General features: G+C 53.8%; 1 protein-coding gene and 1 long non-coding RNA gene across 4 annotated transcripts in view; one reads left to right on the top strand and one right to left on the bottom strand.

Moving 5' to 3' along the window:
- The window catches only part of CYTH1 (cytohesin 1), a 79165-nt gene that overhangs the window by 23744 nt on the left and 32660 nt on the right, over positions 1-22761 (top strand). For 2 of the 3 annotated variants that reach the window (XM_030295486.1, XM_030295485.1), the window contains exon 1: positions 15117-15202. The exons of the other annotated variant lie outside the window; for it this stretch is intronic. In XM_030295486.1, the coding sequence (XP_030151346.1) occupies positions 15175-15202 (28 nt within the window). In that variant the 5' untranslated portion in view covers positions 15117-15174. Of the gene's footprint in view, positions 1-15116; positions 15203-22761 lie in introns of those variants that run through there. 3 annotated transcript variants of the gene reach the window in all.
- On the bottom strand, positions 13134-14775 carry LOC115500781. The gene is made up of 3 exons (XR_003964642.1): positions 14687-14775; positions 14103-14160; positions 13134-13726 (listed from the first exon to the last, which is right to left on the bottom strand). It is a non-coding gene; the product is annotated as an uncharacterized LOC115500781 (long non-coding RNA).

Genomic DNA, 22761 nt, shown 5'->3' with positions numbered 1-22761 from the left:
TCTGTGTGGTCAAACCAACTGTGATAGAATGATGGTTTCTTTTCTTTATTTCTTTTCTTTTTTTTTTCCTAACCTCTTTCCATTCCTTATGTCTTCTCTTGCCCTGTGTAACTAGCTAGGGCATTAGGATTCTCCCGGGCTCCCTGGTTGAGAAAGATTGGGCTGGAAAATCCTCTAGCTGAGTTCAAAGGCAGATTTCTTCTCAGTCTTAATGGAGAAGCTTTCAGCTTTTCCCTACAGAGTATATAATGTGCAGTATAAATTGTACATCCCCTTCATCCTGTGACAAGAACATTCCTCTGCCTCTAGTTTTCCAAGGGATTTTTTTGCTGTCGTGAATGGATGTTCCGCCATTTGGGCACTTTTCCTGCACACACACGTGTGCAGAGGCACACGCGTGTGATCCTACCGCATCAGAGGTCCGGGCCACCCCTGCCCCGGCCCCAGCGCTGACCAGCCGTGGTTGGAAACTTCAAGTGTGCCCTGGTATAGAACGTGCACTGCACTTTGAAACCTTAGTACAGAGAAAATCATGCAGAACGTCCTATTAATTATTCATTAAATTGGTTGTATGCTGAAGCGTCACAGATGATGTTGGGTTAAAAATTTATTATTAAATATCATTTTACCTGTTCTTTGAGTTTTTTGACATAGCTGCTAGAAGATTTAAAATGACGTATATGCCTCATGTTTTAGTATTGTTGTGGATAACACTGGCTACACAGACCAATGCTTGTCGTACAAATTTGGTCTGTGACGACAATCGCTGTCATGTATTCAGGGCTTCCTGGACGGCTGCACTGTTCCAGGCGCTTTCACGATAACCTTGTGAAGTGGGAGGATTTTCTCCTTCTCCTCAAGGAGCAAACTAAGAGGCATGGGAAGAGGACGCAGCTTCCACACACACAGCCTAGAAGGTGGGACGTCCAGGACCGCCCTGTGGGCACTTGTCTCCTGGGCCTGTGCTTTTAGTCACTGCCTGTCCTGACCGTGGTGACGTCTCCCATCAGCGGGAAAAGGATGTGCTTCTTGACAAATGGTGATGGCACTTGACTATGCAGTCAGAAAAGAGCTTAAAAATTCAGATTTCCTTTGTCATTCTGTACTTAAAGGAACCAAAAAACTGCAGATGGAGTATAGATCAAAGCATGTATACTTTAGGGGCGCCTGGGTGGCTCAGTCGGTTAAGCGTCCAACTTCAGCTCAGGTCATGCTCTCACGGTTCGTGAGTTCGAGCCCCACATCAGGCTCTCTGCTGTCAGTGCCGATCCTCTGTCTCCCTCTCTCTGCCCCTCTCCCCTCTCCCCCCCAAATAAATAAACAAACATTAAAAAAAGTATATATACTTTATATACATGTTTGTGTGTGTGTACATATGTATTGTATATACTTTGGTAATTGACTTGAAGGTTTTTCTTTTAAGTATAGAATGACAAAAATATGTAAATATATATAATGCACGTTATATATACACATACATGTGTATATGTAAATTTTAAAGTGAATATTTTTACAACTTCATTGGGAAGGAACACCATTTCCTAATAAGATCACAAAAACCCAGATCATAAAAGAAAAAGTAATTTACAGACTTCATGTGAATGGACTTAACATATAAATTTCTATTGTTTATGTTTTGTGTGACATAAGTTAAAAAGTTAAGACGTCTCATAGAAGTTAAGACAGTGCAGTTGGAAAAAATATTTGCAACGCTTACAAGCAAAGGATTACTATCCAAAACATACTAAGAGTACCTGCAAATTAATAAAAAGACGAACAGAAAAGAGGACCAAAGATAGGAACAGTTCACGGGAGAAGCATAGATAGCCAATAACGATAAGTGTCGGCTATTCCTAGTAAACGGGAGAATACAAATTATAATAGCCGTCAGATTACCAAAGTGCAAAAGAGCGTTGGTGGAGTCGGGGGACGCGGACGTCCTCGTAGTGTGTGGCGTGGAATTTGAGGGGGCACTTTGGTACCACGGCCCGTGGTTGTACTGCCCAGACCTTGGTTTCCCATCAGCACCACAGTCCACTAAAAGCCGGGGATCGTTGGCGAAATGGTCGATCGCGGGGCTGGGGCAGGGAAAAGTACACAGTGAACCCGCCTCGAAAATCTTCTGATGGCAGAAAGTCTAGAAGTGCTCAAAAAGTGCTGGGGACGGGTTGCAAGCCACAGGAGCCAACGTGAAGCAGCGGGCCGTTGGCACCAAGGTGAACGGGCAGGGGAGGACGACGGACTGCTGGGTGGCCGCCCCCTCTAGAGCGTCTCCCACGTGCACTCACCAGTTACACAGGGACATCACTTTACAGAAACCCGCTGCTCACCTTTACCACACGTTCAAGGTTGGCGTCACTAGTAAACGGACTCAGCCAGGTCACGGGCCTCCGACATGACGCGCTGAGAACACGACCTTGCCTCTTGTGTCGTTTTGGCCAAAGTGCCCGACCTCAGGGAAATCAGAAAACCTCCAACAAATCCAAACCGGGGAACCTTCTATAAATTAAGGGGCCGGTCCTCTGCCAGGGCTCAAGTCCACGAGACACAAGGACCAGGGAGCTGTCACAGACCGGGGACTGAGGACACAGGACGACCACAGGCAGGGGGACTCCTGGATTAGATCCAGGAGAAAGGACAGTAGCGAGAGAGCTGGAGGCGTCCCTGGGAGTGTGGCCGCCTGTCCGCGCCCAGCCAGCGTTAACTTCCTGGTTGCAGTAACTACTGGGGTTACGTAAGGCAGAGAAAGAAGGTGGTGCTGGGGGAAGCGGGGGGGGGGGGGGGGGGGGCGGGGAGATGGGGACTCAGGGACTCCATGTTGTTGCCACTTCTCTGCAAGTCTACAGGGATTCAAGACACAGAGTTCAGTGCCCACACCAGCGCTCTGTAGTTCAGCCCTCCCCACTGTCTTCCCCAGACACCCTTGCGCAAGCACGGAAAGCCTGGTGGAGACGCCGATCTAGCTCAGCCCGTGGCAGCAACTTCAAGGTCATCAGTCGGAAACGGGAGTGCGGCACACACTTTGCCGTGCGGTGTACCGGTTTCCAAAAGTTGAGATCCATACGCTCCAACACAGGGAAATGTCCAGGACCTATTAAATGAAAAAAGTAACCTGTAGAAAAGCACATACCGTTTAACCTTTGTTATGCAGGCCGTAAGAAGGGACTTGTATGTTTTGTGTTTTATATCCTGTCCCCTGGGCCTCTACCGGGAACACAGTAATCCTGTATTTCTTCTCTAATTTAGAAACAAGAAGAGGGGCCTCTGGCTGGCTCAGTCGATGGAGCATGTGACTCTAGATCTCAGGGTTGTGAGTTCAAACCCCATGTTGGGTGTAGAGATTATTTAAAAATAAAATCTTCAGGGGTGCCTGGATGGCTCATTCGGGTAAGTGTCTGACTCTTGATTTCAGCTCAGGTCTTGATCTCAGGGTCGTGAGTTCAAGTCCCACACTGGGCTCCGTACCAGGCATGGGGCACACTTTAAAAGAAAGAGAAAGAAAGAGAGAGAGAAAGACAGAAAGGAAGGAAGGAGGGAGGAAGGGAAGAAGGAAAGAAAGAAGGAAAGAAAGAAAAATAAAGAAATTATTTAAAAAATTGAAAACAAGAAGAAAGTAAGTTTGGTGTGTTTTGCCTTCAATGAGGTGATCCTTTCTTTGGTTAAAAGTACTCTGGGTGATCATTTAGTTTTCATGCTTCATTTCACAAGCAGTTTACTTTGATAAAAACAAACATGAAGACTGGAATTTAACCTTCAGGGAGACTCTCTTACTGGCCCACCTTTGTGGCTCTTAGACTTGTTTCGGTAGAGGTGCTCTCATGTAGGCCACGCCAGGGTTCTGGGGAATCACGCCGGACCCCACGCCGCGTGTTGCTATCTGGTTGCCGTGGGCAGAGCGTGCGTCCCACAGGAGGAGGGAGCACGGAGAGCAGATCAGCCGCGGGAAGAACCCCACTGGGCCCGCTCTTGGCAGGCCGGGGTCAGCAAAGCTCCTGACACCCTTCCCGTGTCCTGAGCTTGCCTCGTCGCGAAATGACGATGATGGGTGGTGATGGTAGGAGGGTCCCCTGCTCTGCTCCGTGGCTGTTTGTATGCCAAAAGAGATTCTGTGTTTCTGGGACAGTATCTGTGTTTCTTCGCAAACTGATAAGGTGCTTTTAAAAATTACCCGATTGACTGTTGTGCATTAGTATGTATCCCTTTAGTTAACATGGCAGACCTCATGAGACTCTGACGGCTCCGTGAGCCTGTTGCCTGCTTGGACCTTCCTGTCTTTGTTTGCTTGTTCGTTTGTTTATTTATTTTGAGAGAGACAACATGAGCAGGGGAGGGGCAGAGAGGGGGAGAGAGAGAATCCCAAGCAGGCTCCATGCTGTCAACACGAAGCCTGACGTGGGGCTCGATCCCACAAACCGTGAGGTCATGACCTGAGCCAAAATCAACCAACTGAGCCACCCAAGCGCCCCAACCTTCCCGTCTTTTTATCTCTGAACTTGCATTTAATGGGTCCCTCTTCCATGCAGACTTCTTTTCAGGTAGGTTTCCTGGTGGGGAAAAGTATATACACTCCAGCAACCGGGGTGACTTTGGATATAAAATTAGCTTGGAAAAAGAGTAGAGTGTCTGGACTGAGGATTTGTTTGGGGGAGGGGAGTTCGGCTGGGGGCCACATCCCGGGAAGGATGAGATAGTGAGTGCTGTGTGGGCACAGAGATGCCCCTGTGCCCCTGTGCACGTGGCAGGAAGAGCCAGGCCTCCAAGGGCCTCTTGCCCGGTCCGCTGTCTGAAGGTGCCCTTCCTCTCCCGGACAGCACCTCCTCACCCTGATGGCCAGTGTCTGCGTCCTTCAGGATTGTAGCCCAGGGTGGTATCGGACCTTGCCCAGATCTCCTCCTTAACACCAGGGAACGCCACTAGGATTTTTCCCAGAAGTCACTCCGCTTTTGTGGACTGCCCCCCTACTCTCCCAGGGACTGATTTGGGGCATCCTTCCACTGAGAGCTAGGAGCGCCTGGTCTCCCGGATTAGTCCTTAGCACACCGCGTGCTGGCATCTGTGACTGCTGCCTCCCCTGGGTCCTCCCATCCCTGTCATGTGCCGGGGAGGCACAGTGTCCCCGTCTCTGTGGCCCCAGCACACAGCTGGAGGGTCGGCAGCACCGTTCGACAGGCATTGTTTAGGCTGAACACACAGTGAAAACTCAAGCCCTTTTTGAATGAATGCAGAGTCCTCAGCAAATACCTTGTTTTATTTTTTTTTGTTGTTATTATTTCTTTACTTTGAAAAAGAGAACAAGCTAGGGAGCGGCAGAGAGAGAGAGAATCCCAGGTAGGCTCCACACTGCCAGCGTGGAGCCTGATGTGGGGCTCAGACCCATGAACCGCGAGATCATGACCTGAGGCGAAATCTGGGGTTGGACGTTTAACTGACTGAGCCACCCGGGGGCCCCAGCAAGTAACCTTCTTAAAATAATGAGCCATGTGTGTGTGACCAGTAGCTAGAAAATGGGAGAACAGGTTTTCCAAGTGTGTTAGGCTCTCTAACCTAAGGTTCCCAGGTTGGTGAGACCCTCTCCTAAGGAGACACAGGCAATGGGGGGAGAGGGGGCCCTCGGCCTGGGTCCCCAAGCTCGGGCCTCTAAACAGAGAGGTGGCCGTGGTCATCAAATCCTGCAGGGGCTGTGTAGTTTTACTGGTCTTCACGGAGAGGAATGGGAAGCAGGACGTTGAGAGAAGAACATAAATGCGTCTCGTACGTCACAGAATCGTAGAAGAGAGAGGCCTGCGTGGTCTTTCTGTCTTGGGGGCGTTGTGACTGTGGCCCGGATTTCACCTCGGCGATCCTGTGCCCCCCACCGTATTCGGTGCTTTCGTAAGCCTGCTCCCCACACACGCGCTCCTGGTTTCCTTCTGTAACCCACGCTAGTTAATATATTATTTATCACGAGTACGATACAAGTTCCTACCAGCTGGTAACCTGTTCCCACAACTGAGCCAGTGTGCGGACAAAGGGCAAACCAATTTTAATTATTAAGAAAACCATTTCGGAAAATAAGACAGAAGTACTGGTAAATATCAGCAGGGCATGGCCCGTCCTAGGTAAACCATGAAGATCCTCTTTTTCTCCCCATACACGTTCTAAAGGTCATTTAATTTATCGGCCAACTTGGCTAGTTGTCAGCCTTTTAACTGTGTCTTTATTTAGCCAGCAGAGGGCAGCACAGATCGACTTTACCGCATCCAGTATTTTTTTTTTTTTTTTTTTTTTTACTTTAAAAGGCATTTAAAACTGCTGTACCAACTAATTTCTAGCACGGTTTGAATTTTTCTTCTTTCTCATTTGAGAATTAGTATTGTTGCTTCCCCGTCTTTGTGGAGGACGATGTTTTGATGTTTACGTTTAGCCTCACAAATACTGTTACATTCTTATTTTCTGAAGTATTTGTGACCTGTTTGCGAAAGTCTCCCCGGACTGGTGAGGCTGGTGATGGTGGCTGCCGAGTGCAGTACGTAGGGACATTGGTCCACCGTCACCAGAAAGTGGGGAGTCGTTTAGCCAGGGTCCCGGGACGGGTGCCACCTGGACCCGCCCCGGGAGGAGTGTGACCCCAGACGCGGGTTCTCGAGCACCAGGGCTCTGCGTGAGCATCTGATAAATGTATCCACCCCCTTCTCAGGAAAAAATGCGTGTAAGCTCAGAAACATACGGCTTCTCAGTTTTATGGCATTTTATGCCATCGATAATGGATTTTCTTCACACAGAAAATAAGACCAGAGTTTGTGAAGAATTGTACCTTTCTATTCTTTCCTTACGAGAGTTAATGACTCTTCTTGGAAAAAATTGAAGTTCAAATTGTGTGTGAAAAGGAAAGGGCAGAAGGGCATGGTTTAGATTGTTGTTTTTCAATATATACCTAATTGATTCTGACTTTTTAAAAGTTTACCTTTGTAACCATTTTATTTAAAAAATTTTTATTTTATTTTAGAGAGTGCAAGACCCGCCCCCCCCCCCCCCCGGTGGGGAGGGGACCAGAGTGAGAGAGAATCTTAGGCAGGCTCCACACTCAGCACAGAGCCTGACATGGGGCTCGATCTCATGACCAGCATCATGACCTGAGCTGAGATCAGGAGTCAGAGGCTCAACTGACTGAGCCACCCAGGCGCCCCTTGACTTTCTCTTTTGATGATAAGAGTGCTTTAAAAAAAAAAAAAAGTGCTAGAAACTCTGCCTCACGGCAGTCCGTATTGGCAGATAGCCAGGAATCCCAGTACGCTCTCTTCCAGGTGCAAAGTTCGCACTTGTCATGGAATGGCCATGCTCTTTGAATTCTTCGTTTGACTTCTTTGCAACACACACATATTTCCTTTGTCCTCAGCACCACCCCCCCTTTTTGGGCAAGATCTATTCATATCTGTGAGGAAAACAGTACAAATTTGTGTCGTTTGTTTATTTTATTTCATTATTATTATTTTTGTGTGTTTATTTTTGAGAGAGAGAGACAGAGCACGAGCAGGGAATGGGCAGACCGACAGAGGGAGACACAGAATCCGAAGCAGGCTCCAGGCTCCGAGCTATCGGCATGGCGCCCGACGCGGGGCTTGAACCCACAAACTGTGAGATCATGACCTGAGCTGAAGTCAGACACTCAACTCACTGAGCCACCCAGATGTCCCTAAATCCGTGTTTTTTAGGTAGCCCAAGCAGTGGTAACCTTCCAAAGAGTTTGCAGTATGTGCAGGGGTGTGTGTGTGTGTGTGTGTGTGTGTGTGTGTGTGTGTGTGTGTGTTTTGCTGCAGAGAACTGCTGTGTTTGTGTCCCCACCCCCCACGTACAGCGGCTCTTCTGGTGACGGTGTGCCCCGTGCCTCCCTCCTGCTGGCAGCTGGCCAGGAAGGATCTAAGCTGCAGGGGAGGCCATCAGGAAGGGGAATGATTTACCCCACAGCCCAGAAAGGCTGCAGGGCTCCATGGGCCTCTGAGAACGGAGCTGAGGGAGGCTGGAAACGGGAGGCTGGATGGAAGGTGTTCATGGCGGGCAGGTACGCTCTAGTCTCCTCTCCTCTGTCTTGCCGCAAGGCGATGTCTCTTCCACTTTCGGTAAAACACGAAGGTTTGATTCCCGAAGGAGGACATGGAGGTGCGTGGCCTCGAGCGTGCGCGCCCGGTCTCTCCTCCACCTGCCCCCCGGCCAGGGTTACAGCCCACACAGCCCAGGTGGGAGGTCAGAGGGTGGCTCTTGGGGTTAGTAGGACAGAGAACCCACAGAGTCGCTCCCGGGCTCTGCGCGGCACCCCTTTTTTATTTTACAGGGAGACCCAGCCCACCACACACCGCTTCCGAGCAGGTTGTTGGTGCCGGGCTCTTAGACAAGGAGAAACAGCCTGTGTTTACTAGACGTTTAAGGAAAAGCCTCCGCGTTAAATAGGAGAACAACGCAAGTGGAGGAAAAGATACTTGAGGAACCACACCATAGCAGAACGTCTTAAAAGCCACGGACTTCAGAGTCTTAGGGGTGGTATTAATGAAACAAGAACAGGATGCTATCCAGAAGGAATATTCGGAATTAAGAGTGAGTGCGTGCACCCTGAAAATAGCAGAAAGGAAACACCGAGGGCCAAGCGTGGAGGGCGAAGCAGAGAGCCGTCCGGTGCAGGTGGCCGTGACACAGTACCCCTGACTGGGTGGCCTCTGCAGCACACGTGTCTCTCTCTGGGTGTGAGGCTGGGGTCAGAGAGCCGGCCCGCGTCAGCGCCTCTTGCTGAACTCTCTCCTCCTGGCTCCCAGAGGGCCGTCCCGTGTGCCCACCAGCTACGGGGACAGCCAGCTGCCCTGTGGCCTCTCCCCGTGTGGCCGCCGGTCCCATGTGAGCAGGGACTCACAAGCCGATTGCCTTCCAGAGGCCTCACCTCCAGACTCCATTGCGGTAGGGTTTCAACACACAGATTTGGGTGGACACAGGCCTTCGCTCCGTTGCCAGAACCCTTCCTAGAAAGTGGCTCGACGAGGAGATGAAAAGCAGGGTGAAAAGATAAAAACCAGAGGATCCACGGCAGAGGGCCAGCGTCTAACAGAAACACTGAGAGCAGCTGAGGAAAAGGGTAGGGCATCGTTAGAGATCATAAGACTTCAGAATTGGGGTCTACCTAGGGGCCAGCATCGTGCGTGGAAACGAACTCGCACCCGGGCACCTTGTGACGAAGCTGCACAGCGCTGAGGGCAAGGGCCCCGAAAGCTTTCGGAGAGGGGAAGAAGGTCCCACGGAAAATTCTGGGAGTCGGAAGGGCACTGTAGCTAACAGCACCGTGGGGACAGGGGACGACGAGGGAGTGCCTTCACCGTTGCGAGGAAATGATTTTAACTTAAGTTCTGTACCCAGACAACATGCCGGTCGAGTGTGAGAGAAGAAGAGGGGTATTTGTGGACACGCAGAATCCACGCAGCAATGAAGACCCGCCCCTGCGCGTCCTTGTTCTGTCATCAGAGGGTAATTCAGGAAAGAAAACGCACGGAGTCAGAGGAACCGGAGCTACGGGGGAAAGCTGCAAGGCCAGGCCGCGGAGGCGCGTGGAGGCTTTTGGAGGGCCGTCGCCAAACACAGGCTGCTCGGAATGTTTGACCCTGTGGACAGTTTCCTGCCTGAGTGCAGAGAGTTTGGCATTCGGCCCGTAACGCAGAGAACTCAGCAAACGGAAGAAAAGAGACACTTAGCGCCCGTCTATGGTAATTTTAACCACAGTAGGTCCTATAGCTAAGTCGTGAGCAGTGTTTATGGAAATAGTAAGTGTTGATTGAACCCAGAATTTACGTGTGACTCTACCGCGTGCGTGCCAGTGTGTGTGGGGGGGGGGGGGGGGGAGAGGTAGAAGCCAAGCCTTCGTCCATCGTGGCAGGCAGTTGGTGTCCAGAATTGAAAACTCGGGAGCAGAGAGTGTAGGTGTGTTACTTGGAAACAGGGAGGTGATTAGCAGAAGGCCTAGCTAAGAGGGCTCCCTCTGTGGGGCAGGATGCAAGGGTGGGGCGGGTTTCTGTTTTAAGCCGTAGGTACTGTTTGTCTTTTGTACGATGTGTGCATGTTCCTCTGGTTGAAGAAGATGAACCAGGCATGAAGGGTCAGAGAAAGATCCGGAGGGGCTGCTAGCAGGGTCGCGTTAAGAAGGGTCTTAAAACCATGAGGAGGAGCTGAGACTTCTAGGCAGCTGATGGGGCCGAGGCAGACCTAAGGAGAGGCGCCCGGCAGCCTGGGGTTTGGGGTCCGCCCTTCTCCGTCCTGCTCTGCCAGAGGCTGCCTGGGTGCACTGTGCCCGCAGGCTCCCCTGCCCTTGGCCCCCGCCGGAATTGTCCAGGCGGTTGGTCAGAGGAGAACGAGGTCCAGGTATTTTCTCCCTGCCAGGCGGCTGAGGGTTAGCCGAGTCCTGTCCCCAAGGCAGCCAGCCACCGCCACCGGCGGGCCTGGCCCTGATAGGGTGCTCCTTCCTGCTGACCCTAGGGTGCTTCCCCGCCACTTGTGAGTCTCCCCAGACCCCACCCTTACTTCTGTAGACACTGTCTCAGTTCACCCTCCAGACTCCCGCTCCTTGGGATCATGACTGATGTAGGCATCACGCAGAGAGAAAAGTTTCCCCGGGACGTGACATGAATATTCATGTACGTTTCCTCCCAGCATCATTTCAAACCATCACGAGGTTGCACGTTCCCACCTGCCTGTCCCCAGAGAAGACGAGACGGGGGTAAAGGACTCAGGCTGTTGAAGGTGTTTTATTAATTGAGAACATAACACGTCTCGAGTCAAAACACCTATAATCCAAGCGCCTTCCTGTGTGAGGTGGATACGAGTAGCCACAAAGAGCTGCCTTTCCCTTTGTTGGTTTCGTACTTGCTGTGGGGCTGGGCCAGGGGCTGGGCCGCCCATCTCATTCCTCACACGGCTCTGAGGCCCGGGTAACTGTTCGCTTTTGTCTTTTCCTTGTTTTCCCAGTGGTTTCAGAGTGTGCTTTGAACTTGTGCACAGCTCCGTTGAGGGAGCCGCGTATAATCTTGGGTGCCGTATTTGGGACTGATGCTGGAGCTGTGCCTGGCGAGTAGGGTGGCACTTTGTTTCCGTTTGCCCGGGAAGGCCAGGTGTCTGTCTGCCTGTTGGCTGACGTGCTTATAAATAGCACCCACCTGCAATCTGAAAAATGTCCCAAGATCTGGGGTAAGTAATGCAGTCCCTTAGGAGTGAGTCAGACGTAGAGTTTGGTGCTTTGGTAGTTAAACTTCTATTTTTAGGAACCGAAGCTTTGCCCTTCATTCACAACTTCGCTTTTTAAATAATGTCATCTGTTGCACTAGCTTTGGAACAGCGGTGACCGCGCGGCAGGCAGCGTGGTGGCCCGCCAGGTGCGCCTGCCGTGCTCCCGGTTTAAGGCCTGAGCGGCAGTTCTCCTGCCCACAACTTACACAACCGGGACAGGAGCCGGTCGTGAAGGGGCCGCCGTCCCCACATGGGGATGAGCCTTAGAATCCCTCCTGGGAAGTGAACTGGCCAGCGGTGCCGCGCAGGGCGGGGCTGGAAGTCCGGGAGGTCCGGGCAGAGGCTGAGGCGCGCCCTGCGCCCTGGGGCGGGGACCCTGGTGGCAGCTGCCGCCCAGAGACGGCATGTGCCTTCTCCCGCCCGCCCAGGCCAGAGGGCTTGGGCCACCCTCGACCTCTCTCACACCCACAGGGAGTCCGTCAGTAAGTCCCTGGCGCTGCCTTCCAAGTGAACAGAGCAGGACTTTGATCCCTGTCCCGTCGCCCCTCGCCTGGGTGGCGGCAGCGGCCTCCCTGCCCGTCTCCCTGCTTGTGCCCCTGCTGCCCCGCGGCCGGAGTCGTGACAGCGGAAGTCCGCTCCTTCACTTCGTGCCCGCCCCTGGCAGCGCCTCCCCGTCTCACCCTCCACGGAAACAAGTCCCGAAAGCAGCCCCCAAGGCCCTCCGCAGCTCTCCCCTGCCTTCCCCGCCCTCCGGCCTTGCCTTCCCCTCCCGCCGCTGTCTGCTCCGCTCCAGGCCCGGGCCAGGGGCAGCCAGCCCTGCCCCGCTGGGCGCTTACCTGCCCACGTACGTGCATTGTCCTCCCCGCTGCCCTCCCTCCCCAGCCCCCTGCAGCCCTACGTGCCACGGAGGCCGGTGCCCGGCACGCCGTGGGGTACCCAGCACCCCACATGCCCAGAACGAAGCCAGTGGAGGAAGAGATGACATATTTGATTGTAACACACAGAAACTTCTATAAAGGGAAAAGATACCACAACTGCTATTAAAAACAAGCGACCGGTTGTGAGAAAAGATTTGCGACGTTAAAATAAATGTGTTTTTTTTGACGTTTATTTATTTTTTGAGAGAGAGAGAGAGAGAGAGAGAGCGCACAAGAGCCAGGAGAGGGCAGAGAGGGAGGGAGACGCAGCATCGGAAGCGGGCTCCAGGCTCTGAGTTGTCAACACACAGCCTGATGCGGGGCTCGAACCCACGAAAGGAGAGACCATGACTCGGGCTGAAGTCAGACGCTTAACCGACTGAGCCACCCACGTGCCCCAAAGTTTGCAACGTTTAATACAAAGAATTCATAATCTACAAATCAATAAGAAAATGGGCAAACAGTATGAATAAGCAGTTCAGAAAAGAGGAAATACCTCAGACTGTTGTAAAGGTCATCAGCACCACCGGTCATCAGGTCAGTGTAGACCGTAACCGCCGAGAAGCCGTTTTTCACTTCTCAGACTAGCAGACGTGAAGTTTGTCCTGCCAGGGGGGAGGCAGGCTCGGGCAGGGTCTGCGAAGGCGGCAGGTGCTCATGCCGGGAAGGGGGTGGGCGTGGGGGTGGGGGGGCAGGCCTGCCTTTGGGCATCTTTTCCAGAGAAACGCTCTACCGCTTGACAGGCATGAAGTAGAAGTGACCCGTCCCGTGAAAAGTTGGGATCCGCATCAGAGACCGGCCCTGGCCCCAGAGGGTACGAATACTGACTTGGGAATGAGTAACTTAGGTTTTGAAATGGGGCTGGAGGGGACTTGGCCTGTGACTCGTTCCAGAAAGGGACGCGCCGGAGAAAGCGTAACTTTGATGTACTGAACTGAAGGCAAGAAGTTGGTTTATGTTAGTTGCCTCTACAAAACAGAGTGGTTTCCAAAAGTATATGTTTGTGTGTTTATTTATTATCAGACAAAGAAGGGAAACGGTGGGCCGGGGCCGCTGCCCTGAGACAACTGGGGCCACGTTCCGAGCGTGCCTGGAAGCGATGCTCTGGCGTCTGGCCGTTGACGTGTGCCTTTCTGCCCGCGGTCAGGGCCCGGCCTCAGGACGGCTGGCCCCGCGTCCCGCACGCCTGCTCACGACCAAGGCTACCGGGAGGAGGGGGTCGGGGTCCAGCAGCGGAGCTCGGTGCCGGGTTTCAGGCTTCGGGCGAGTCGGGTGACGCCCCTGGGCCTCGGTGTCAGGCGAGCCCCTCACGGGGCGATGAGTTAGCCGTGCCAGGCCGGGCCACGGGACCTGCAGCGATGACGCCCGAGGCACACGTTGTTTCGTTGGTCCCTCGTAAGTGAAGTAACTGAGGAGGGGACCCGGTATCTAGATCCAGCAGTTCTGCTCTGAGAACGTTTGCTCAGGGGATGATAAAGGGCCTGCCAGCATGTGTGCCCGTGGGTGTTGAGATGGGCAGGAAGAGTGGAAGCCACGTAGAAGTCTTACAGTAGGGGATTGGTTAGATACCGTCTATGCTGTGAGTGACAAAAAATGTGATCAGCTTGCGTCCATCACCATGGAAAAACGTTTGTCATAAGTAAAAAATGGCCGATTATAAAAAAGCATGTAAAACATCGAATTTTTGTCTTTCTATATACGTATTTATTTCTTTATAGATCTATATTTCTCTCTGGATGTATATACTCTAGATGTATCATCTCTAGAGATGATATAAACGCATTTCAAGAGATACGTGTTTGTGTAACATATATGGTTATTATACATGTCATATATAGGATCCAAGGTATCTATAGAGGTAAAAGATATATTTGTACATGTGTGTGTACAAAGAGACAGAGTGAGAATATAATACACAGAACAAAAATCTGGAAGAATATAAATAATACATACCAAAGTGTCACCAGTGGTTATTCCTGAGTGATAGGCTTTTTTCCTCATTACCGTTCATCTGATTTCAACAGTAAACACGTATCGTGAATATAATAACAGTATTTGGAAACGAACCCACAGGAGAAAATAGAAAGGGGATAAAACCGAACTTGTGTTGGAAATGTCCTTGGAATTTTTTTTTTTTCCTCTCAAAATCTGCTTTCTTGCCTGGGTGGCTCAGTCGGTTGAGTGTCCCAACTCTTGATTCAGCTTAGGTTATGATCCTGGGGGTCATGGGATCGAGCCCTGTGTCGGGCTCTGTGCTGAGTGTGGAGCCTGCTTAAGGTTCGTTTTCTCTCTCTCTTCTTCTTCCCCTCCCTCTGCCCCTCTCCCTAGCTCTCTCTCTCTTCTTCTTCCCCTCCCTCTGCCCCTCTCCCTAGCTCTCTCTCTCTTCTTCTTCCCCTCCCTCTGCCCCTCTCCCTAGCTCTCTCTCTCTTCTTCTTCCCCTCCCTCTGCCCCTCTCCCTAGCTTGCTCTCTCTCTCTCTCTCTCTCTCTCTCTCTTAAAATCTGCCTTCTCCTTTTAGCCTGTGACCTCAGAGCATACCGTAACGATGACGGTGTCTTAGTCACTCTCTTCGGAAGTGTGCCGCCCTCTCGGTGTGAGAGCACCGGGGCTTTATGGGACTCTCTTCTGAGAAAGTGCTCGCCAGGTGCAGGGACACGGGGGCTCGCCCCGTCCGTCCGTCGCTGTGGTTGAGTCGGAGGAGAGTCCGGGAGGGCGGCTGCCGGGCTCCTGGGCTCCGGCCTCGGGCTGCTTCCAGGGAGGAGGAGACGGTTAACTGGTGAACTTCCTCCGAAGCTTCTTGAGCTCGACTCCGGGAACTGGGTGGTGGCCGTGACGCCTCTGCCGCGGGAGGCCCATTGGTCCCCGGCGTTCAGGAAGGCGCTCTGAGCTGTCCCGGCGCCCGGCGGCCCCGCAGGTGCTCCCGCCCCGCCCGGCCCCGCCGCCCAGGGGAGCTCGGCCGCGCCAGCTGGCCTCTGAGAAAGAAACACAACCTAGCAACCTTCGGGGCCCTGCTCTGGTGGGGAAAGATGGTCCTTAAAACCCAAGAGGAGGATGGTGAGTCCCAGCCCCGCCCGGGCGTCTGGAGTGGGGGTGAGGTCTCTCTCGATCCGTGTGGGCGACGCCGGGATGACAGTTGTGCTGCCTTTCGGGGGGAGCGCAGCCCAGGCTGTGGGCTCGCTCTCGCTGTTTTCGGGAGCACGGCCGGAGAGTGCGGTGGCGGGGAGGAGGCCGGGGCTGGCCCGTGTCCAGACTGAGAGTGATGGTGAGGAGTGCGGATCGGAGCGACCAGGGAGAGCCCCTCGGAGGCGTCCGTTGGCACTAAATGAGGTGTGACGGAGGGGCCGTTCGGGGTTAACTTGATCTTCCTCTTTCGGTATCGCTACCGGCCGCCAGAGGCCCTGAGGGGTCTGTAAACTTCCTTGGTCCTCTCCGCGCCCACACTGTAAACCGTGACGTTTTAAGTAAAGGGGCAACGAGTCACGTGGCCCGTACGCCCCAGAGGACCCTGGGAGGGAGGTGCGCGAAAGCCCCTTCTGTCGTTCTGAAGCTCGCGTGTGGACGTGTGTCTGTTTTGTGATGTCGTCACCAGATGGCAATGTTTCAACGCTGGAAGACACAGCACAAACATGTACCGGTTTGTAGTTAGTAATGAATTACGTGGATGAGTTTGAAGATTTCACGGTAGATTTTGTGAAAGTTGGAATGAGTTTTGGGGGTCATTTTTATGCTTTTCCTTATCTGGTTCACTATAAGATACATTGGAAAGCTTCACCTCTGAGTGCAGATTATCTTGGGCCGTATCCGCGGGGTGACTGGGAAAGCTGTGCCGTGTGGGAAAGACTCTGGGAGAGAGGGACATACAGGTGTTCGTGATGATACTTTTGAAGACGGGGCGTAAAGAGAGGCAGTTCCGGGTTAGCGTTGAACAGCCCACATGGGAGGTGCTGTATCTGGAAGGTGGGTCCACCACAGCCAGGGTCTCTCGTTGGAAAGGGGATACGTGCAAGAGGGGAAGAGAGCACTTTACCGATGATCCGGGGCAGCACGTGTGAGCCTGGCCTGGGCAGTGACCGCTGGTCACTCTTACACGCCGCTGGTCCTCCAGGTGAGCTTGGCCTCAGACCCACGAGGGGTCCTGCTGAACAGTCACTTCGAGGCTGACTCGGAGGGCCCTGTGTCATCGGCCTCTGAGCTGCGCGTTGTGTGCGCTTGGCCCAGTGGTGACAGCGGGCACCATCTGGGGACTGAGGACTCTCGGGCTCAGATTCGAGAGACAGGGTCAATGGGCAGCTTTGCTTTGAGCGCGTCACCGTCAAGAGCGGGCCACTCTCCACTTCCCTCATCGCCTCCCAGGAGCGCTTTGGCCTGTTGTGTGCTGGGGACGGGAGGGAGGACGTGAGGGAGGACGGCGTTGCCCTTCTAACTGCCACTGAAATAAACGCCCGAGGGATTACGAGGAGACACAGAAATGGCATTCGGGCAAACGTGAACGGGAAGGGAGCAAACGGGCCTCCCTCCGGCGGGTCCCCGGGGTCCCTGGGGGAGGGGAGTGTCCGCATTACGCTCCTCACAGAGCAGCTGCCTTTACTAGTGCCCAGGACGCCGAGGACGCCCCGGATGAAGGGCAAGTGGGGGGTTTGAAAATGTCTCTAGGGAAGTGAGACCTTTCCTGCTGCACGAATCTCAGACCCGTAATCCGTAAATTAAACGTGCTCTTGGCCGCTGTCCTTCCCTGGTGCCTGCACTCATCGGCTCATCGGCACCCGTTCCCGTGTCCTGTAGGCGTGGGAGCCAGGGCGGACGCGGTGCACCGAGTGGGGCAGTGTCTTCACAAGCCTGGCCTTTCGGTGCGTAGTCTACCCCCTTGATTTGCCCTCGAACCTTGCCTTTGGGCCGGAACCCAGGCTCCCCCGTATGTGGAACACAAGGCCCCGGCAGGCGGAGGCGAGGCTGTCTTCCGGGTGCCAGCCCAGTCCCGACGCGCCCTGGGCCCTGACCCCAGGGGTGCTCGCTGTCCCCGGCCACCAGCCGCTTCCCGGCCTCCTCGCCTTGCGTGGTATGTGCGTCCACAGTAGTCTCTGCTTCCCCACTTGAATCCATTCGCCCTTCGAGTCCTGGCTCAGAGGCTTGACCTCCCTGAGGCCTCTTGGTGTCCCCAGGCGCCCTCCGAGTGCCGGGTGTGCGTGGCCACTGTGGCAGCGTGGGCCGTGGCTACAGGTTCACAGGCCTCCCCGTCTGGCCTTGCTGTTCTGTGCAGGGCAGGGGCCGGAACCGTTTAAATCTGAGCTCCGAGCGCAGGCCGGGCCTGTGCAGGTGCTCAGTAAGTGGAAGTGCATGTGATTATTCCAGTAAGAGAAAATAAAGAGCCAAGGACTCGGCCAGTGAGTTCGAATTGGCCTCTCTTAGTAGGTTACTTGTACTGAGCGAGTCTTCCCTCGTCTGTAAAACTGGACGTGACCGTGCGCATTTCATTGTCAGGAAATACGCAGAGTTCACAGGTGCACTTCCTTGTCTCGTCCAAATAAAAGCGGAAATGGAAAAGAAAAATCTTAAGCTGTGAGAGTCCATGTGAGTCTAGGGAGGGGTGTGGGATGGAATGAGGTTGAGTGCCTCCCCACCAGGGTAGTGGGTTCTCAGGTGGCGCCTGGAATAGCGTCCCACCCGATCCCCTCGTCTTAGCGCGATCCTCGTGATCGTGCCGGCCTCGCGTTGGGCAAACCGCTTAGGGCGTGGTGCACAGGAGAGGGGTGGCCCAAGCGCCGTAACTAGAATTAAGATAGGTTTTGCCCCCTTCCTTGGGGGTTGACTTTGTGATTTGCAGATCAAAATGGTTGCATCCTTACTTTGAAGCAAGAGCACCTCCCAGTGGACCTGCTTCACCATCTGCTGTGGCAGGTCTCGAAGGGGACTGGCTCTGGTCGGAATCTTCTAGGCCCTTCTGCGAGCGCACCAGAGACATCGCTCCCAGTGCACAGAACCGCCCTTTCTTTCTGGTGAGGAAGGCGAGCGGAAACGAGGCTTGGGTCTGCCCCTCTAGAAGAGTGAACCTTTACCCGTTGTCTGAGGCTTTCTGCGGCCTCCCGAGTTCCCTTGGTTATGGAATATGAAAGCACGGGCCCGGCCGCTGGCGGTCAGGGCCCGGGGTCCGACACACAGTGGGGTGTGGAAGGCAGCAGGTGGAATTGTCTCAGGAGCCAGCGTAGGTAGAAAGGGAGGGCAGGTATCGTGGGTCTAGGCAGGCCCAGGTCTGGGCCTTCAGAGCGTGTATCTGCCTACAAAGTGGTCAGCGGACAGGGCCTCGGGAACAGGAGACCTTCCTGTTGTTGCCATCAACCCTCTCTGCTTCGGGAAGGGTCGCTGAGGTGTGTTTGTGGTGGGGGCGGTAGCACCTGCATGCGGCTTGCTGCGGGTTGAAGGGCTAGGCCTTCTGGAAGTGTTGGACGGTGCCGGGCTCTCCCTTTTCCCTTGCGTTTTGACAGCCCTCCAAAGGCAGCTTGACTGGCTATACGTTGTTCTCGTCTCTGCTCCTCTAACTGTTTGTCCACTGGGCTGAGATTTCCTCGTGACAAGTAGACTTGTAGCTGCTAAAGGCCTCTCCTGTCTGAAGAGCTGCGGCTGGTGGGGGTTTCGTCTTGCAGCGGGGACAGTCACCGACCCCAGTGTGGCCTCAGACCCGTGCGGCCTCAGCAGTGACCCGGTCAGTCCTGCCTGGCTGGCCGCTGTGATCACCAGGGCTCCCCGAGGGACGGCCGACTCCGCCAGGAACCCACGTTCACGTGCTACGGCCTGGCGATCTCGTGACTTCCTGTGCGTGTCCCCTGAGTACATGCTGTGTCTGCCCACGTAGATGTGGGTGACACACTGGAGGAAACCGAGGGGCAGGTCAGGCCCCACTTCCCTCCGCTCCGCCAGCGGTCAGCACTCACCCCAGCACGCCCCTCCTTCCTTAAGGAAAGAACTTCCTTACTGCACAGAGGGCTCCCGAAAGCTCAGCTGCTGACCTAAGAAAGATCCGGTGAATTTCTTTTCTGAGCCAGTGGCTGTTTCTGCGTCTCCTTTCTTTCTGGTGTGTTTAGCGTCTCCTTTCTTCGGTCTCTTCTGTTAGAGTTCAGGATTCTGGTGCAGAGACTTCAGGCAGAGCCCCATGTACAAAACCACAGCAGAATGGTGTGGCTACAGCAGGCGTTTTACAGACATTAGAACAGAAGTCAGGTGTACTTTTTTCCACAAAAGAAATATGTAGGCGTCAATCTGGGCAAGTATTTTGTGGTGTAGGTAAGTGGCTGGTGGCATTTCCATATTTTCTCTGAATAGGAACTTCAGCATACCGTGTTGCCTGAGCTGTGGACGCAAACACGCGGCGAGGTTGCAAGTGACGCGTCCACACCCACACTTGCTCGCAGCCTTTCCACGCGGTCTCCGAAGACAGTCCCCGTGGGCACCTTCAGGCGCGTCCTTCTCAGAGTCTTCTGTGCGCTCACACACCTAGTGTTCTGTGGTTTCCTGTTGCACGGAGTGTGTCTCAGAGATTTTTCTAGATTAGCACTCCCGGATTATCTCATTCCTCTTCGTGACCACATCGTGTTTAAGTAGTTTTTCTTTTTTGCAGTCTTGGGGAGGATGCGTGTCGGGCAGATTCCTAAATGGAATTCGCTGAATCGAAAAGCACGTGGCTTCTAAGATTCGGTCCTGTGGAAAGGTTGGGCCAGGTTACACGCCCCTGGCCTGTGTGCCCCCACGTCCTCGCCAGGGTCTCCTGTGTCATCAGACATTTCAATTTCTGCCGGAATGACGGAGAGCAGTATGGTATTCGTGTTTTGATTGTCGTGTTTTGAATTTTTAATTTTTGGAGCGTTCGGGCATCTCTCCACGTTGGCCACGTGTGTGTTTCTCCTCGTGTCTGCCTGTGTGTCCTCGGCCAGCTGTGTGTGTCGGTGACTTTCTGGTCTTCGTGCTCCTGTCCTTGGGACTTACAGAAGTTCACCCTCGCACGTGCTTGCGTGTTTGTGGTCCTGGCTGCTTACGTCTGCACTCAGGCTTTTCGTTTCAGTGCAGGAAACACACTCTCCGGGACTGTGGCCATAGTAATCCGTGCTTCATTCTGGAATTTTTGTGGTTTCTCTTTCTACATTAAAATCTTTGGTTCGGCTAGAATTTACTTCGACGTAAATGAGGTAGGCATTCAGCTCAGCCTCCCCCCGAATGGCTGCCTGGCTCATTGCCTCACACCGTTGTCCAAATAATCCTACTCTTCTCTATATTTGTGTGTCTTTTCTCCCCGAGACCCTGTGACTTGAAATGCGGCCAGGTGTGTCGGCATCTCTTGAGTGTCCCTCGGGCCGCTTCCTGTCACCGAGCCTCATGAGCGTCAGTCACCAGGAGCGACTCTCTAACTTCATCTTTTTTCTCCTTTGTACTTTTCTGGACTGTCCGTAGGTAAATATTTTCATAAGGACTTTGATATTATTTCATTTGTACCGTTTCTGTAAAAATCTTGGTGATAGTTTTTTTTTTTTCCCTTTGTTTTGAGAGAGCATGAGCAGGGGAGAGGCAGAGAGGGAGAGAGAGGATCCCAAGCACAGAGCCCAACGTGGGGCTCGAACTCACGAACTGTGAGGTCATGACCTGAGCTGAAATCAAGAGTTGGACGCCCAACCCACTCCAGGTGCCCTGATGTAAAGGTACTTTTAGGAACCGTGACCTACATACTGAGGGGAGACCTTTTCCTGTAGGGGTTTTCCTTTGTTTTCCTGGTGACTCTCCTGCCGCTGTGAGAGGCTGGCCCTGCCGCAGTGGCCGTGCGGGCCTTGGGGATGGGAAGGAATTTGTCCAGAGAAACCCGTCACAGCAGACCATCCAGGATAAAGGCCAAGAGGAGAGGATCCGTTTGTCCTGGAGGGGAGGCCACCAGAAACCTCCCTGGTGTCGGGAATTCACAGCCAGACCCCCCCACCCTCTCATGGATCACATCGCCTCTCCAGTTCATTTTGGAGATGGAGAAGCGCCACCCAGGGTCCCGGAGCGCAAAGAACATGGAACTAAGCTTTGCCCACCCACTGGGGCCCTCTCGTGGCCCTCCTCCCCGCAGCGCGGCCCCCGGTTGGCTCAGCCGTGCGCTCTGCAAAGAGCCGGAGGTGGAGGGCTCTGAGAGCAGCCTCTTGGGACAGGACGGATACGCCCTTGGCCCGGCTCCGCGGCTGGGCCCTCCGTGCCTGTCCCAGCTGCGCCCGCCCGGCCCGGGGCCTCCAGCCCCTCAGAAGCTTCTCTCAGAAATCAGAAAACCCTCTCTGGATCCCCGGCGACTCTGATCAGGGTCAGGGTGTGGTTCTGGGAGCCGGGTTTTTTCTCCTTTGGGGTTAGAGTAGAAAGCGCTGCTCTCTTAAGAGACCTTCAGGCCCTGCCCGGTGGGAACAGATGTGTGGCAAGAAGTATTTATGCTTCTCCCTTTTACTAAAGGAAAGTTAAGCACTTCTAAGGGTCAGGAATGGAGCGGAAGTGTTGAAGAGCTCCACGCCTCAGCTGCCGTGTCACACGGACGGAGGGGGGGGGGGGACGGAGAATCAGGTGCTCTGCGTGCTGGGCCCGGGGCCGCTGCCCAGGTCAGCTGGGACTTGCCGTGCCTCACGCCTCGACACCTAGGATGAGCCCGTGTGGGGCCTAGATGAATTGAAAGATGCTGATTTATCTCCACCTCAGAAGCTGTGGCTCAAGTAAAGTGAGTGCTGCCGCCTTCCCCCGCACGCGTGGTAAAGGGTCACTGGCCGGTTCCATGCGCCCCGGGCCGCGCTGGCCAAGGGAGAGCAGGAGGGAGGGCAGGACGGAGGGCCAGCCAAGCCGTGAGCACTGCGCGGGGGAGCCCTGTGTCAGCCTGCAGTTGCAGCCCTGAGCCGCTAGGGGGCGGCAGAGGACACTCAGTTCTTTGCTCCCGCTTCGGAACCCAGGTTTTTACTGCACTGGACAAACGCCCTGTGTCCCTGTCCCTGTCTCTTCGCGACCGTGAGCACTGAGAAGCCCGCTCTTTCTTTCTGACGCCCCTCCCCGCCACTTCTCACCGCACCTGAAGTGCTTCTCTCCGGCTCAACAACAGCAGAGTCCAGATGTCCTGGTGTCACATTCAGAGGACACGGTGGGACTCCAGCTTCTCCACACGTTTCCAGAGTGTTCTTTCTCCCCTTTCCCCGTGCGACTGTCACTCTGCCCAGCCTGGAGTGCCCTCTGCTGCCCGGCTCTGGCCTCGGCCCCTTGCGGAGTCTTCCGGCAGCCTGGCCGCTGTGTTCACGGGCCCGACCCCACGGCACCTGTTGCTAGTGTGTGTTTGCACGTACTCGCTTCTTTTTCCTCCAGAAGGAAGGGGGCTCTTGGGGGGCTGAAAGCATCTCTGAGCGTCTCTGTATCTTCTACAGTAACTAGTAGGGCGCCTTGTTTATGGGTGGTATGGGCTTTTTTTTTTTTTTTTTTAAGATTGTTGAATTAACAGTCTGAGAAAACCTTTTTTTTTTTTTTTTTTAATTTTCTCTGCTTGTAGATTTCCTGGGATTACTGGCCTTTGAACGGTCTTTTTCTTTGATCACTGTGATTTCATGACCTTGATCATGGGGCTATTTATTTTAGCA

This window comes from Lynx canadensis, chromosome E1, assembly GCF_007474595.2.
Source record: "Lynx canadensis isolate LIC74 chromosome E1, mLynCan4.pri.v2, whole genome shotgun sequence".
NCBI classification, from domain to species: domain Eukaryota; kingdom Metazoa; phylum Chordata; class Mammalia; order Carnivora; family Felidae; genus Lynx; species Lynx canadensis.
This window is presented reverse-complemented; position numbering and strand designations above follow the sequence as displayed.